The sequence below is a fragment of the Argiope bruennichi genome, chromosome 2 (genome assembly GCF_947563725.1).
Source record: "Argiope bruennichi chromosome 2, qqArgBrue1.1, whole genome shotgun sequence".
NCBI classification, from domain to species: Eukaryota; Metazoa; Arthropoda; class Arachnida; order Araneae; family Araneidae; genus Argiope; species Argiope bruennichi.
The window spans coordinates 78,804,483-78,821,571 of record NC_079152.1 but is presented as its reverse complement, the minus strand read 5'-3'; the positions used below and the strand labels follow the sequence as shown (position 1 = coordinate 78,821,571).

General features: G+C 22.7%; 1 protein-coding gene across 8 annotated transcripts in view; it reads right to left on the bottom strand.

Moving 5' to 3' along the window:
• The window catches only part of LOC129961894 (calcium/calmodulin-dependent protein kinase type II alpha chain-like), an 81,342-nt gene that overhangs the window by 15,572 nt on the left and 48,681 nt on the right, over window positions 1-17,089 (bottom strand). For 2 of the 8 annotated variants that reach the window (XM_056075515.1, XM_056075514.1), the window contains exons 12-15: window positions 16,514-16,556; window positions 12,419-12,511; window positions 8,356-8,409; window positions 127-210 (exon numbers count right to left, since the gene is read on the bottom strand). In XM_056075515.1, the coding sequence (XP_055931490.1) occupies window positions 127-210; window positions 8,356-8,409; window positions 12,419-12,511; window positions 16,514-16,556 (274 nt within the window). The remainder of the gene's footprint in view (window positions 1-126; window positions 211-8,355; window positions 8,410-12,418; window positions 12,512-16,513; window positions 16,557-17,089) is intronic. The other 6 variants (XM_056075519.1, XM_056075520.1, XM_056075518.1 and 3 more) reach the window with 3 other exon arrangements.

Sequence of the window (17,089 nt, the reverse complement as noted above, 5' to 3'; positions counted from 1 at the left end):
GAAACACATTACACAACAGTAAATATACATTAATACAAATACTCTCTCCTCATGGTTTGTAATTCAATAATAGTCTGTTTTTAAATCAGTTTTTGATGTTTTCATAATCAAAACATAACTACTTACCCATAGACATACTTGAACTTGTTTCAGAGGGCCTTTTATATGTGAATTTATTATCAGGGGGATGAGGTGAGATCGGAGACTTAACTTTGAGAAAAGGAAGTAGAAGCAAAAACTTAAAAACAGCATTGAATACAAAAGAAACAAAATAAAATAAAATTGATAAAAAAAAAGAACAAAGAGTTCATGCTCAAAGCTTCTGTATTGTAAACTATTTACTATTGCCTATTTTATTCTATTCCTAATTGATAGTTATTGGTTTATAGAGAGATTATTTTTATTTTAGTTTCATAACTATTTTTTCAGTAGGTTTTTTTTTTTTTTTTTTCAATTTAATCCAGCATTAATTTATTTAGCTTTCCACTTAAATAAGCACTTCAAAATTTTCACTTATGAAAATCACACATTTTTGAAGTCAAAGTTAAAAAATTCCCTTTTATATCAATCATTTTATGTAAGGAATTTCTCATTGTTTGTTATTTTAATACATTTATTAATTTATTGCTGTTGTTGAAACTGTAACATTCAGGTAAGTGCAACAATAGAAACTAAAATTTAAAAAAATTAAAAAATGATTTTTTATTTGCACATTTTTTTGATAATTAAATTACTGAAAATATTTGTAAGAATTTACTAAAATATTTTTATATATTTATGAAATATCATTCAAGAAAATATATATATCTTGTTAGTGTCTATTCTGCAAACAAAATATACTTTATTTTATTTTAAATTAGCTAATTTAATGCATATATTTAGTTTTAAAATAAAAGTTTAAAGAATTATTTTATTTCATCTCAGACTTAAAATCATTATAATTTTTTTTAACAAGTTTTACTGAAATAAAGAAAGCTTTCAGATTCAGTAAAGAACATTCCAAAGTGAAAATTTTAGGTTTAAGTTTTTTATTTTAAAATCAATGTTTATGAAATAAAAATAAAAGATAGAATGGGGAAAAAAATTACATAATATGTGACAAAATAATGATATAAATTTTGAAACATATTAATGTTCATTCAGTTTATGAAAGTTTAAAGTAAGTAAATTAAAATACTTCATATTATTGAACATTTAACAACAATTATCATTTATTATGAATTAACAAACATAATGAAATAATTTGATAATTGAAATATATTTACAATTAATAATTTATAAATTCATAAACAGTAATGAAAATAATGTCAAATTTCAAAATATTTTTTTTAAGTTGAAAATAATATATTTATATTTTTGCACACTAAATTAAGAATGAAAATTGAACTTCAAATTATGATTAAAATTTAATAAAACATCAAGTAGTAATTTTTGTTAAAAATTGTTTATATTAATTACACTTTTTCTGTAGAATTACAGTACAGAACTCTAAGCATAAACATCTAGAAATCAAAAAGTTATTCAGATTTAAACAATGGTTTGGTTTAAATAAGAGGCCCTGAAAAGTAATGAAACCCTAAATTAGGTGACAACATGTTCATGCAACTAAAACACCACCATACAAGAAAACACATGATACAGGCATGCAAAAATAAGAAAAAGAAATATGATCTCCTACCAGATAATAGTAAGCTTCGGTCTCACCACAAATATATATTTAAAAAAAAATTTGAAGAAACCTTTTAGAAGTATCATAATCAATTATATAAAGAAGTAATTATATCTTTAAATTATTTTTTTTAAGTATGTGTTAATTTATAAGAATTTCTCCTGACTTCTTTTTTGTTTATACTTATCAATAATATATGGAATTAAAATTCATTAAAAGGAAGGATTTTTTCCCATTTAAAATTTATATCAACAATAAAATCCATTTTGAAATAAATAATTTTTCACGACGTAAGAGGGGAAAATGAATTTTTTTAAAAAGTCATACTGTTGTATTATGACTTGCATTTCAAACCCAAAATGTAGCCAAGTAGATCATATTTCCAAATAAAGATAGTGGACAATAGCCATTTAAACAAACACATGCAACACAATTAAAGTGCAATACATTAAAAATGCACATCTTTTTCCATCTTTTAAATGGACTAAAGTTCTCTTTTCTTTTTTAATTAGTTAAAAAATATTTAGTAATGAAGTATTAGGGAACATTATTTGAGTTGGTTTACAACACAATGGATTTTTATACACACATTCTGATAATTACATTAAAATTGGTTTTGTTAAATACATAAACCGTCAAATATAATAATGTGAATGATACATGATGAGCATATAACAGATATACAGACATAACACTCAATTAAACACAAAGATCAAATTATTGCCAAGACAATTCAATTAATTTATGACAACAGACAAATTTCAGCCATGCACAATTAAGATAAGACATTAATATCCTATAAAAACCAAAGCATTACCTATTTTTCTAACTATTTTACATAAATGCACTGAAAATATAAAAAATGTTTAGAAAAAATGCCATTGAAATTTCAACATGTATATATATAAATTTCAATTCAAAACTAACAATAGCAATATTGTGCATTGATTCTTTTATATAAAGCAGAAAAACACTTGTACATTTCTAAAACTACTTATAGCAATGCAAATAATACAAAACACTTAAAGCAGGGAAAGGAAGATAACAAACAGGTTCAATAAAACCTAAATTAATTGCAAAAAAAAAAGCAATATAATTATAAAGAATTATGCTGCTTTAAAATATAATTCTGTGGTAAAAAAAGTAATTATCAAACTCAAAATTTTGATATTTAAATATTTCTAGATATAAAATAATTGAATGTATGATTAAAAAAACAATTTATGCAGTTGTTTTATCAAAAATAAAGCTGTTTTTAATGTTATATAAACATTAAAAATTAATGTACAATTTTTTGTTTCTCAAGTTGATATCAATTGGAAAGGATGCTATAGAACAATTTGCCTAAGATTACTGATATGTTTTTGCATAGATTGAATCAATCAGCACATTTTAAATTTTAGTTTATAAAAATTACAATACGAAAAATAACCTACTGAAAAAAAAAAATAACAGACAAAAGTTATTGAACTTACAAGAAAGCTGAAAGCAAATTGAAGAACTTTAAACTTACAAGATCACAATGCAATATATAAATTCCTAAACATATTACAGTTTTTTCATTTTATTTACTGATTAAAAAGTTAAAATATTAACATTTTTGAGTAATAATTCTACTGAAATAATAACAACAACAACAAAAAAAAACGGGCATTAGAATGGTTTTTTTTTGTTTTTAAACATAATCCAAAGTTTACTTTAAATTATAGGTTAAAATCATCTCTATGCTTTAATTTGTATGGTACAAGAACATTTTTTTTTTTTTTTTTTTAAGATTGTGCTTCTTTATTAACATATGGAATAATTTTAATTGCAAAATTTAAATAAAATATTTCAAACTTTGTTTTTATACTTAAATACAACATAAATTTAATTAATAACATAAATTTTTAAATAGAATTTTACAAACAAATTCCATATAGATTGTAAATATATATGTTTTATAAATTTCTGTAAAGATTCTGTATTTCTATATATAAGTTATATTTATTCCAAATTCCAACACATAATTAAATTTTTATACTAATAATATGAGCAGATTTATCACAATAAATTTATCTATAGGTATTTGATAAGTAGAGAATTCCAATATAAAATTATGTGATCTTATTTAACGAATAACTTGCTATGAATATTGACATTCATTAACATTGTGACAAAAGGAGCAAACCTGCTTTAGAAATTATGCAATAAAGAAAATCACTTATGCATCATATAGATATGTGAATAATTCAATGCAACCATTGTCAAAGACTGTTTTGGTTTTAATTATGCATTGAATATTAAATAATTTTCAATCAAAACATTTCAGAAAATGCACATTTATGAAACTTTTAAATTTTTCAAAAATCTAGAAAATATTTTAAATATTTAAGTCATTACTGAAGCATCAAAGTATAAATATCATCAAATTCAAAGGTAAAGGTGTCATCAAAAATCATTAATAAAGAATTATTGAACCATGTGATTTTTTTAATTCTTAAAAAAAGTATCTAAATGTAATATGAATAAAAAATAAAAAGATTTGAAACTTATATCTACAGGTAAAAGTATCTTAATAAATTGATTAAATATTTTTGTCTTAATATTATTAGTTAAAAATGTAACAATACAAACAAAGAAAAGGATTTTATACTTTATTCCCCCATGCTCACACAATTTTGAGTTTAAATGCATAATATACATAGGATTCAAAATTAAGAAAATGTATATCAGTTAAAACAGACTCAGCCTTAATTTTAAAAGAATACAATATTTTACTTACATCCTACAGCACAAAATTATTTACTTACACTTTAAGCAAAATAATGTAATACTGCGCACAATATATGTTGTGATAAGATACTTTGTAGTGATATACATAAGAAGATACCTATCTTCTATACAAATGATCAACTACTTTAGATATATTATTAATTTATTTTAAGAAAATACAATCTTTTTCGTGCATTAATGTTTTTTTTTTATCATGAAATGGAATGAAAAAAACTCAATTAAAAATCTTCATTTATCTTAACACTTTAACAATGGCAAAAATATTTTCATACATATAGCTACACAATATTCTATTTTTCATCTCACTCCCAATAAAATTCCATGCTAAATATGAAAGTGATCCCATAATTTAAAGAAATACTTTTAGAAATGGAATTTAAGAAGTTTTATTTTCCCTTTAAATGTATAACTAATGACTTTGAGCTTTATGTATTTTACATGAATATTTCTTGTTAATATTATAACAATTGAACTAAAATTGAATCAATTAAAAAGAATTAATAATGCACCATTAATGGAAATCAATAAACATCTACTCATGCATAAACATAGTTTAATGAATCATAAAAAAATTGAGCAACTTAATAGATTGTAAAGCTAAATACTCCTTTTGCATTTTTCTTTATAATGGTTGGTTAGGATATTTTTGCAGATGACAATAAGCAATATTAGTTTATTGCTCCAGTAGTCTCCAAAGTAATTTATCTCATGGCAGTTTCAATATGTATTTAAAAAAATGAGATTCAATTTTTCAAATTTGGTTCAACATTCTATACAACAGTATAGTTTTGAATACAAAAGAAGCCTCAGATTTATTGTTCATTGTCTTATATGTAGAGCAAAAATTCAACATGTCTTTTATTTGACATGATACAATAATATATCTAAAGATTAAAGATTTAAAAGAGCAATAATTATATCAAATATAGATCAAGATATTGTTTAAATTATGTACCAAATAAATGAATTGTTATTGATTTTTCAATTATTTTAGTAATAAAGTTATCACAATGAGTGAAACTTAAAGAAGACAAACAAGAATTGAAACAAGAAATAGCAATATAAAATTTTGATGAAATACAAAAATGATTAAAACACATAGGAAAAATATAAAATAAAAGCTTAGTATATTCTCATGAAATGAAAGGCCAATAACTCCATCGCTAATGAACCCAAGATCATACTCTGTAACTTTTAAAAATATTCTAGCTCTTGAGGAATATACATTTTAAAATTTGCAGTGCCAATTATAATATCAAACATATTTGGGCATTATTTGAAATCCTTCATTTTTCTTGTTATCAAAATGAATTCACTCAGGTTAAAAAAAAAAAATCAAGTACAATTTCAACTTTTCCTTTGAAGATTTGATAAATGTATAAAATCAGCATAATGGATGAGGAAAATTAATATTCATTATTTTTATTGACTATCAGACATTATCACATTTATATTCCTGCATTATTAAATTAATGTTTTAACTTTAATAAGTATTCAAAATATTTGTGAAAAAAGTAGACATTTTATTGCCATGTGCTAAACAAGCCATACATTTTTTAGACTAAAAGTTAACCTAAATAACATGAAATAAAAATAAAATTTAAAAACATATTACTTTAACAGCATATTTTCAACATAATTAATAACCGAGAAGGTTAGATTTTGTTCCTATATTTAAATGATACATAGAAATCATTTATGCATTAAAGACACATACATATATATATACAGGACACACACACTATTGAAAAAAACCTAATTTGGATGTTCAACAAATAACATTAACTGCAAATCTGAATGCATAGTTTGTAAGAATTTGCATGAAGATAGAATGTTCCACGGAATTCTTTTAAGACTTATGACCATCCTATCCACCTGATATAAATCCCATAGAAAATTGCATTGAGTGCCTTAAGGCAACATTGCTGCCTGCCCATATTCTCCAACAAGTATGCCTCCCCTTATTCCACAACAGAATAAAGAACAAAACTATCTCAAAATCGTCTCTCACAAATTTTTCAAAATATTCTATGGCATACAGAAAATAGTATTCCACTGCACAAAAGCATATCTGGAAAGTCATAATAAATTTTCCAGATGCTATTAATAAACTGAACTTTTGATGAAGTTAACATTCTCAATATGCACACTTTCTTAAAGTATCTTGTTTCAGCAATTTTTGCATTATGTCTGACATTTTATGCATGCATGCACAAACTCAAGATATAAAAAACAATATAAGTTATTGTTCACTTAAAAAATTAATGTAAATTTATAATATTTATACAATACAAGATCTATAAAATAAAAGGCGAAGTAATTTTCTTTATTTTGCATTACCTTGACAAAAGTATATTCTTAGAAGTAGAATAGCATTTGTATTGAAATACTGAAACTGGATTGCACCATTAAATAATAATAATAATCTTTTGAGTGAAAAATAGGCCCTTAACAGTTTAAAACATGTGTTAAAAGCCTGAAATGAGCATAATGCTTAGTAAAAAAAATTTCAGATAGTCCTCCAAAATTTTCAGAAAAGATTAAAAAGGAGCCTTTAAAAAAAACATCCTGAATTTTACTTGATTAAATACAGATTATTTTGAATTAGGAAAGAAAGGAGTAAATAAGTAGGTAATTATATACTCTCATCATCTGAAAATCATAAACCTTGCAGACTGATGCTTTGATTAATTACTCAGTAATTTTTTTTTACATAGAACTTTCCTTTATATGATTGTCAAAAGTTCCTTCTTAGTTAAAAATTTTTTTAAAAAAATGTAATAATGGATTATAGAAAAGTGTCATTCAAAGAAGGGCAATTATCCCCTCCCTCAAACTATTTCTGTCATTAATTTCCATATTCCCTACTGAATAGCTTCCATCCTTTAAAACTTGCTTAACAACCAAATTAATTTACTCTTTTATCAAATGGTTTAAAAATTATTTAGATAATTAATTTCATAATGAAAAAGACTACGAGCAGCATCCAAGAGAAAAGTATGGGCAATAAGATTCCATTTGAATGAGTGGCTACTTCAATTGTAGTGCAATTTGAAAGATAAAATTAATTAATTATAAATTAATCAATTATTTTACTCTGAAGAATTTCAAAATAAAATAATTTTATGAATTTCAAATAATAATAGCAAGAAAAAAAAACCCACATACAAGCATCAAAATTTTTTTTTAAATTTGAGTTAGGAATAATTATTTATCAATTCAAAAATGAAATACAGAAATATGCGCAAAAGATGTTAAAACCATAAATATTTGAATCCAACCTCTACCAAAATAAAAATGTATTATAATGAGATAAATAATAAAGATATAAAATAGATTCAAATCTAACTGAACTGATATTTTCTTCATGTAATTACAAATATAAAAACAGGTATAATAAAAAAATTATAAATAAGTCATAATTAAAAAAATCTAGCTTATACTAAATAGCAACACTAAAATTTTTATAAAATTAAAATATGTTAAAATCGTAATTTAGTAAAATAAATAAAACAGTGCTTTTCACTCAGAAAAAAAGTATTTTTATTGAACAATTTTTTGGACTTTTTTTTATTTATTTAAAAAATTTTATAATGTGGATTTTGAAATCCATGCAAATTTAAGAAATATATGCAGCAAGAAAAAATAAAATAAAATAATTATTATTATTGTAGTCAGATGAACTTAAAAAGAAGAAAACACAGGGGACAAAAATAAAACTTTCAAATGCAAAATTAATTCTTTTTTTTTAAAAAAAAAAAGAAAATAAATGTTCAGCTACAAAAAAAAAAAAAAAGCAAGATGCTTTATGTAAATATTGTTATTATAAACAGCAAAGTGAGGAAGTGCAATATCATAAAGCAAAGCAAAAGAAAAACTTATAGCATACATAGAATATACATATATCATACCTTGCTCAACTTGAATAACTGTTTTGCTCCTTTCGGGGCCTGAATGAGAACCGTCTGAATAGAAGAAAAGAACACGAAAGAAAAATGAAGTAGAAAAAGAATAGAAAAAAATAAAGAAAAAGAAGTAAAATATAGCAAACTGAAAGCATCAGAAATATTAATACATTTGCCATTCAACAGCATACCAAGAGCAAAATTTTAGAAAATTGTTCTTGAATTCAAGCATTCCATACCACAAATTTGATGCACAAGACAGAAAAGAAACCAACTTAAGATCAAGCAAAATTCACTAAAACATGAATTTATAAATAAGATTTGAAACTGCATTTTATGGTAGCAATAGTATATTTTTGCATACATAAATTATATTAAAACAGAAAAAAAAAAAAAAAAATTCCACATTATCATACAAAAAAATAAAATTATGTCCAAACAGTGTGAATTCTGAGACAAACATAGCTTTAAAGATTAGATGATTTCTTGAAAACAATAAATTATTTTATCACATAAACCAACAAGAACTTAAAATAATAATTAAAAAAACACTTTATCTCTTTTTATAATTTATCAAAGAATCTTTCTTTTAAATTACCTTTATAAAGCAAATGCAGAAATTCGCATAAGTTTTTAAAATTTAAATGATCAAATCTAAGATATATAAAAATATAAGGGATGGTTACTAAATCTGATATTTTAAATTTATAAAGAAACAGCTTTTTGCAGAAGGAAGTCAACAGTTCTCTAACACATGGCCTTTAGACTGAGGAAAAGGTTGTTTACACAAGCAATTCATTGTTACCCCCCCCCACACACACACACACTTCTGACTCAAGAATGAAGATAAAGATGTCCTAAAGATATCAGATATCGCTAATGAAAAAACTAATATGTACATGTATTTGATCTCAATTTTTTTTTAATCTGAAATGTTTACTTGATATTTTCATCAATAGCAATGATTATCAGATACAAATCGAGTTAAGAGTAACATGTCAAAAAGTAAATGTAAAAAAATTCCTTTAAAATAACATAATTTCTAAGGCAGCATTCTTATTGTAAATAGTATTGATACACTTTTCCCATATAAATAAAATTTGGAAAATAAATTAGATGATCAGACAAAGAAAGATTTCATAGTAATGGGTGATTCATTTTAAAAATAAGAGGTGTAATATGAGTAAATTTATGCTTAACTGAGTGAAGCATGATTATGATTTAGGATATTGACAACATCTAAGATTTGATTACAAAAGAAATTGCTGCAGATGCATTAATTATTTTTGAAATCCATTATTAAGTAAAGAAACAATAAATTATTTTTTTATTTAAAAAACTGTTTATTTATAAAAAAAAAATAATATTGTATTCATAATTTTAAACCAAAACAGCGGTCTTTTTTCATAAAGGCAACTTTTGCAGTTTGCGCTTTAAAAAAAAATTCATACTATAACTTTAGATACAAAAAAGACATTATCAGCAAGTAGCTAAAACATTCTTATGAAATTATTATAACTGATTTGCTAATTTTACAAATCATAAAACACATCTTTCTAATATATTCATTAAAAAATTTATTTAAATTTATGCAATTCTAGCCTGCCACTTATTACATGAAATATACCAACATGTAAAGCAAGGGAAAAAAGCTTCATTTTCTTTCTTTTGTCCCAAAATCGAAATATTTTACACGAAAAATATTTTTCATATAAAAAGAAAAAACTTGCAAAAGCATTAATTATCTGCAAGCTTTTAAAACTACTTCTATTGGTTTATACTTCCCAATTTAAGAATATAGAGTTAAAAATTTATACAACTTTCAATAATTTAAATATAATATTCAAGGAATATAAGCTCATGTTTAAAACTAGATACAGAGACTTCTTTCAGACAATACTGAGCACTTATTTTTGAACAGAATACATACATTTTGAATGCTGATTAAAAACACTTTGAAATGACAATTGAAATACCTGCATCATAAATAGAAGTCTAATAAATGAAACACAAAACTAAAACTGAAGTTATGGCACCTAAATATTACTTTACTTCCATTAATAACTGAATTACTGATTTTTTTTTATTCATTATATATAAATTAAATCATAATATAATTGTTTTCATACTCTCCTGTTTTAGAAGAAAAATATTTATATAAAGTAAAAAGCAGGGTGTTTTTTCAGTGCATACCTACACAGATTGTTTATAAAATTTTATTAACAATACTTATTTTTCTATTAGAATTTTTTAATATACATAAAATAATTTTTTTCCGAGCAAAGAATCTTTTTATATTTGAAGTTAATATATACACAAGAGAAATTCTTAGTAAACACTGAGAAAGATTAATTCGTATTCAAGAATTAAAGATAAAATCATCCTCTTTTAAAAATATTTGAAACAAATAATTTTTACTTTAAAAACTATTAACATGAATATTAATTATCACAATAATATTCAGATAAAAAATATTATTTTTTTTACTCAAAAATTCAAATGTATTAAAAAGAAAAAAAAATTCAAAATATTATTGTACTATTTACTATAAGTAACTAACAAATAAATTTATTTAATCAATATTTATCTAAGAAACAAAATATAATTCATCCCAACTTTCTACTAAATCTTTAATTGTATTTCACATTAAAATTTAAATACATAGTTTTGGAATAGAAAATCATAATTAAGAGATATAGTTATATTACTATTACAATACAAAATTTTATATTACTTAAAAAGAAATTTTTATACAATTTCAAAACTTTTATAATAATATGCCTATTCAAATTATATATTACTTATAATTTTAGAAAAAGTTTTTATTTTTGGAGTTTTGCTTGGAATTGATACAAGCCAATAAAACAATCTTTATTGGCTTGTCCTATTATAGAGACCAATAGCTTAAATAAAGATGATTGGGGGAATCTCGTTCACTTCCTTTTTATAGGAATTTCAGTCTCATTAAAGTTTCACAAAATTTAAACCTTTACACCTGTATGCTTAAATAATCCTAGAATAAATTTGAACTGATTTCTAATTTCAGGAATTAGGAAACAACAAATGACATACAATTTAATTATAGTTTTAAACATATTATTCCAAAAACATTTATGAAGAAAAAAAAGTAAGACAAAGTTTTGTTATTTCAAACATGAAACCTGATTTTAAATAACGTAATTAAAACTTTTCATGTAATATAAATAATTTGATTGGTGATTAATAATGTGGAATATTACCAGCCCCCTAAAGGTTGCTCTTTTAATCAATTAAGTTAATTTCATGATCACATATTAAATTTGGAAAATAACCACAATTCGTTAAAACATAATGTAAAATGCACACAAATTCCTTATTTGTATATTTGCCTAATATATTACATATAAACAAATACTAATGCAGCAAAATATGCAATATTTTATTTCATATGCAAGAACAATTATCCTCTTTTGAGGAATAATGCACACAAAATGGTAGCTAAACATAGTTAAATGCAAAACAAATGCATATTTATTTGATGTAATCTAGTCTAATATACACAAAATAATAGAATAAAATTCTACAAAATTTTTAATGAACTGATTTAAAAAATACCAAATAGAAAAAATACCAAACTTGATTAAAATATCATAAGGAAAAAAAAAAAAAAAAAAGGTTAAAAAAAATTCAAGTTGCTCTTTTTGTGATCAGATTCTAAATCGTATTACAGTTTTATACAGATCTCAAATCTGACATATGAATATAAAATATAGTACCAACACTTTGAATATATAAATTTACGAAACCGACACTTTTAAATTTTTTTTTCTTAACAATTTATCTTTATTAGCTTTTCACCAAATTAAAGAGCAGCAGCAAAATGCATTATATGAATTAATTTTAAAATATAAGATAGAAATCTTAACATGTATAATTTATAAGCCTTTTCAATTGATGGGATTCTGTGAAAAGAAAATTAAGATAAAAATAAAGTATATAAATACATATTTAGAAAAAAGTTTCATTAATGAAATTCACCAATATTTATTACACATAATTTATATCAAAACTAAAATATTAATAACAATACCTCTAATATCATCCTCTTCAAGAGTAGCATTGCTATCTGTTGATTCCTTCACTTGCGATCCACCATCGGATTTCTTATTTACCATGCTACGACCTAATAAGAATTATTTCTTAAGGCATGAATAAAGTTATGGAAAAGAAAAAGCATGCCTATTAAAGAAAATAAATGATAAAAAATGAATAGAAATAAAAGCATTTTCTCAAAGTTTCAATCCTGCCTATAAATAAATTATTGAAATTTTTTAAAACATCAAATGCATGATAAACATGCTGGATATTTTTTCAAATGTTAATTTAAAACAAAAATAAAGAAGAAGATATAAATATTAATAATTAATAAAAAGTAATTAATAAACAAAAAGTAAAATCATAACAAATGAAACATATAAAAATTATATGATTTAAAAACATAGTAAAATTTCTGGCATTCACATGCATTTTAAATCTAATCTTAAATTGTAAAACATTGAACTAATATATACATTTCAAACTTATGTTTTATCCTTCTTCAAAATATTACTAACATAAAATTATCTCATCTCACAAATACGTGTAGTAATGTACATTTTTTCAATGCGTGAATCCTTTTTATTAGAAGGTAGATTTTCTTTTCTTTTTGTGATATTATAAGACTGTAATTTTCCAGAAGAATAAAGTATGATGCACATTTTATTTAAAAAATAATCTATTAAATAGTTATTCTTCTATGTGATTCTATTTTTACAATGTATTAAAATATTTTTCAATCTCTATTAAGTTACTTTTTGTCAAGCTGTTATGACAAGTTAAACGAGATAATCAACATAGCAATTTCAATTTAAAATTTGAAAAGTCAATTTCCAATTTTTCCATATTTAAAAAAAAAAAAAAAAAAAAAAAAACTTAACATTTTTTACAAAACATTCCAACTTAATTTTATCTAAAATATGATATATGTTACATATGATAGAGAATAAAAACTTTTTTCCTTTCTTTTTATCCTAAATTCACTGACTTTCTTTTAATATTTCTTCCTATCCTAACTTTTTTGATATATTGATTTTTTTAATTATACAAATGCAAAAGATTCCTATACTGGAACATCATCTGTATGACATTGAATGCCATACTCATACTCTAAATAAAATTACCAAAAAAAAAAACCAATTAATATTTAATTTACTTTATTTTAATGTGCTTGTTTACAGATAAAAACATTTTAGAAACCATTAAGCTTGTTTAACAATTTATCTTCAATTAAGTAATGACGTTTTCCTCAATTCATACATTTCCATACATAAATTTTAATAACTTTCAGAAACTTAAAACTGTATAAGAAACTTAAGTACATTTAAAATACATAGAAAACATGCATTTAAAGAATAATATATATGCAAAATTTATTAAAAATAAAATACAAATTTTAAAGCATAATATAAGCAAAATAGAAATGAGAAAAATGAGATACAAGAAAAAATTTGCAAATATCACAGGCAATAAAATCCAGTAATTAAATAAATATGGTTTTTAAGAGAAAAGTAGAAAGCATGCGAATTGCAGCAATATTTTATGAAAGTTATATTCATTTTATAAAGCAATATCAAACATGTATTTTACATCTATTTATATATCACAAGCAGGCGAAACAATATGTTGAACTCACTTCCCACTGCAGTGATCAAGCACAAAAAATGATTACAAATATGAGAATGAGTTTATAAATTTCAATTCAGATACATTTTTGAAATTATTCTTATTTACCAAATGATTTTTTTTTAAATTCTAAAAACATATCTAAATGTTGATAAATCATCTGTAAAATTTAAACATTCAACAAATTATTCTAAATTTACATTATAAAGTTAAATTTCTAAAAAAGTTTAAATCATATTTTAACAATTTTCAGAACACAGAAAATAAGGTAAAAAGTAAAATAGTAAGAAATTATTCAATTTGCTTAATTTTATTAATCACATTATAAAATTAAGCAAATAATTGATAATTTGGTAAGAATGTCAAAATGCAGATGTAAAATATAAATTACAAAATAATGTATTACCTTAAAATATAATTAAAGACAGTAAAATAACAAATTATCAAAATACAATCCATTAAAATATAACATACAGTTCATTCAGCAATATTTTTCTTAATATCTTCAAAATATTTTTAAAAGTTTTAGGCCAGAAAAAGCTTTATTTTAATAATTCAGATTGTTATATTTCTGTCAGATGAATTTTGAACTAACTGAATTCCATGAAAAAAAAATTACATCCAAGTTACAAAAGAAACAAGTACAAGAAGTGAAAAAATTTAAAAAGCAGAGAATGACACAGAATTTTTTCCCCAAATAATAGTATGATTAACAGCTATTTTTAAACATCCTATATTTTTTATCACTGTATCTTTTATAAAGCATAATTTCATATGCACAGTATCAACCATTTTATTCTGTAAAAAAGAATAATGGGCAATTTACTCAGAATACCTCTCTGTAAGCATTTGGATTTTTTTTTTTTTTTAAGAATTCCTAATGCAATATATTTTCAAGGCTTTAGAAGATAAGAACAGATATTCAATGTTTTCAATAATCCCTCACCTTTCAATTACCACATTTAAAAGAATGTTTTCTGTAAAAATGTTTTTTTTTTTTTTCTCCTTCATTCAATATGCTTTTAAAACAGTCCAGTTATGAAATTAAAATTCTGGTCTAAAGTTGTGAAATATTTGCTTAAACTATTAAATTTTGCCTAAAATATTTCAGGAATTTAGGGTATATGAAGGACACTTTGGTATTCAATGAAAAATCCTGAATTTATAGTTTTTTATTGTCAAAAGACTAATTTATTTATAAGATTTAAAAATTATTATGACCTACTGACTTTGAATATTCAATGTTATACAGTTGTTAGAAAATTAATATTTTGTATTGTGTGCATTTCACATACACAAATAAAATTTAAAAATTCTATAAGTAGACCTCTAAAATCCATGTGTTTTAAACATAAATTCATTTTCAAATTTTTAACTGTATTTTAATTATATTCTAAATCTTCAAAATGTATCAACAACTTATCAATTAACAGTTTATCAAAGATGTTTTTCACATTAAAATTAAAAGGCCTAACAAATTTCAGATAAATTGACAAAAAAATTTTTTATCCCTATTTTTTTAAGTTTATATAAATGCATTTCATTCTACTAATCTATATTTAGATTACAAGCTACAAATGTCATAATGGAAATTAGTTGGTTAAGTTTAGAAGTTGCTTCTAATTTAACCAGCTTCTTCCAAAGACATCAAAATTCTAATGTTTATTTTCAAAATCATGGTTTTTATAAATACAATGAAAGATATAAAAAATATTTACTGTTGCACTTTCTTATTATTTTTTGAATTGTAAAGATGGGTTTCCCTCCCCAAATATTATAGAATTAATTTTTTTTTTAATAACAAGATGTTAAGCTAATAATAAGTAATTTTAAAAAAAAGCTTCAATTCAGAGTTGCTAATCTTTACAATAATAGCAAAAAACTTGAAGAAAAAAAATTACTGTTGAAATTGTGGACATGTTGTTGTTGTTTGGACACATGTTTGGTTGATTAAATTTCTTTAATCAACCAAATTTATATCTTCTTTTATGTCTCAAATTTATGTCTTCTTTTAGAATTTGAAATATGGAAATTTAGTTGAATGGGTCTGTGAATGGACAAATTAAATTTTCAATTACAATTTCAGGGAAAATCTTTAACAATAACAAATTTAAATTGCTTTAATAACTTTCTTTTATTACAACCCCACAAGACTCCTTTTACTCCTTCCCATAAACCCATTTTTAATACAAAAATATGTTTTACAAGTAGTTTAATAGTTTTACAATATGTTTTTAAGTAATGAATAATATCCTTTGAAGAAAACATACAAGTATTTAAGAAGTTTTACAATATGTTTTTAAGTAGTGAATAATATTCTTTAAAAGAAACATACAAGCAGTTAAATAGTTTTACAATATGTTTTTAAGTAGCGAATAACATCCTTTAAAGGAAACATATATGGAAAAAAAAAAAAAAAAAAGTTATATACAATATTTTAGATATAATAAATATGGGAACTCACTAGAAAAATTTCTTGTCGCTAGCATGGTAGTTAAAATTGCACCCTAAATGGAAAATGAGATTTCAAAAGAATCAGAAAATACATTATGAAATAAGAATAAATTTAATAATTTGTAAATACAAATGCATAACATTAAATAACAAGCAAAAGGTCTAAAATATTCTAAAAACATGTAAAATTGCAGTATATATAATCTTATATAAATATAAATTTTTATATAAATAACCTGAATGCTACCATATATTATTCAAATTTAGATTCAAGAAATGGAATATTATTCATACTAAAAATAATAAGAACAAGACATGTAAAGTAAAAAAAGAAAGAGAGTGAAAGAAAATAGATCAGCATCAGTCTATGAATTTAAATACAAAAAAAATTAATTAATAAATAAACCTTTAGCCTGGCACATTGTAGCATAATAATGTTTTAGATTTTATTCATCTATCTTCAATTTATTTTTAAAACTTATTCTTGGCTATACAGTAGAAATAGTGGGCATTAAAATATCGATACAACCCAATTCATTATACACACTTTAGTATTGTATTAATTTAATATTGAAAGATACTGTCG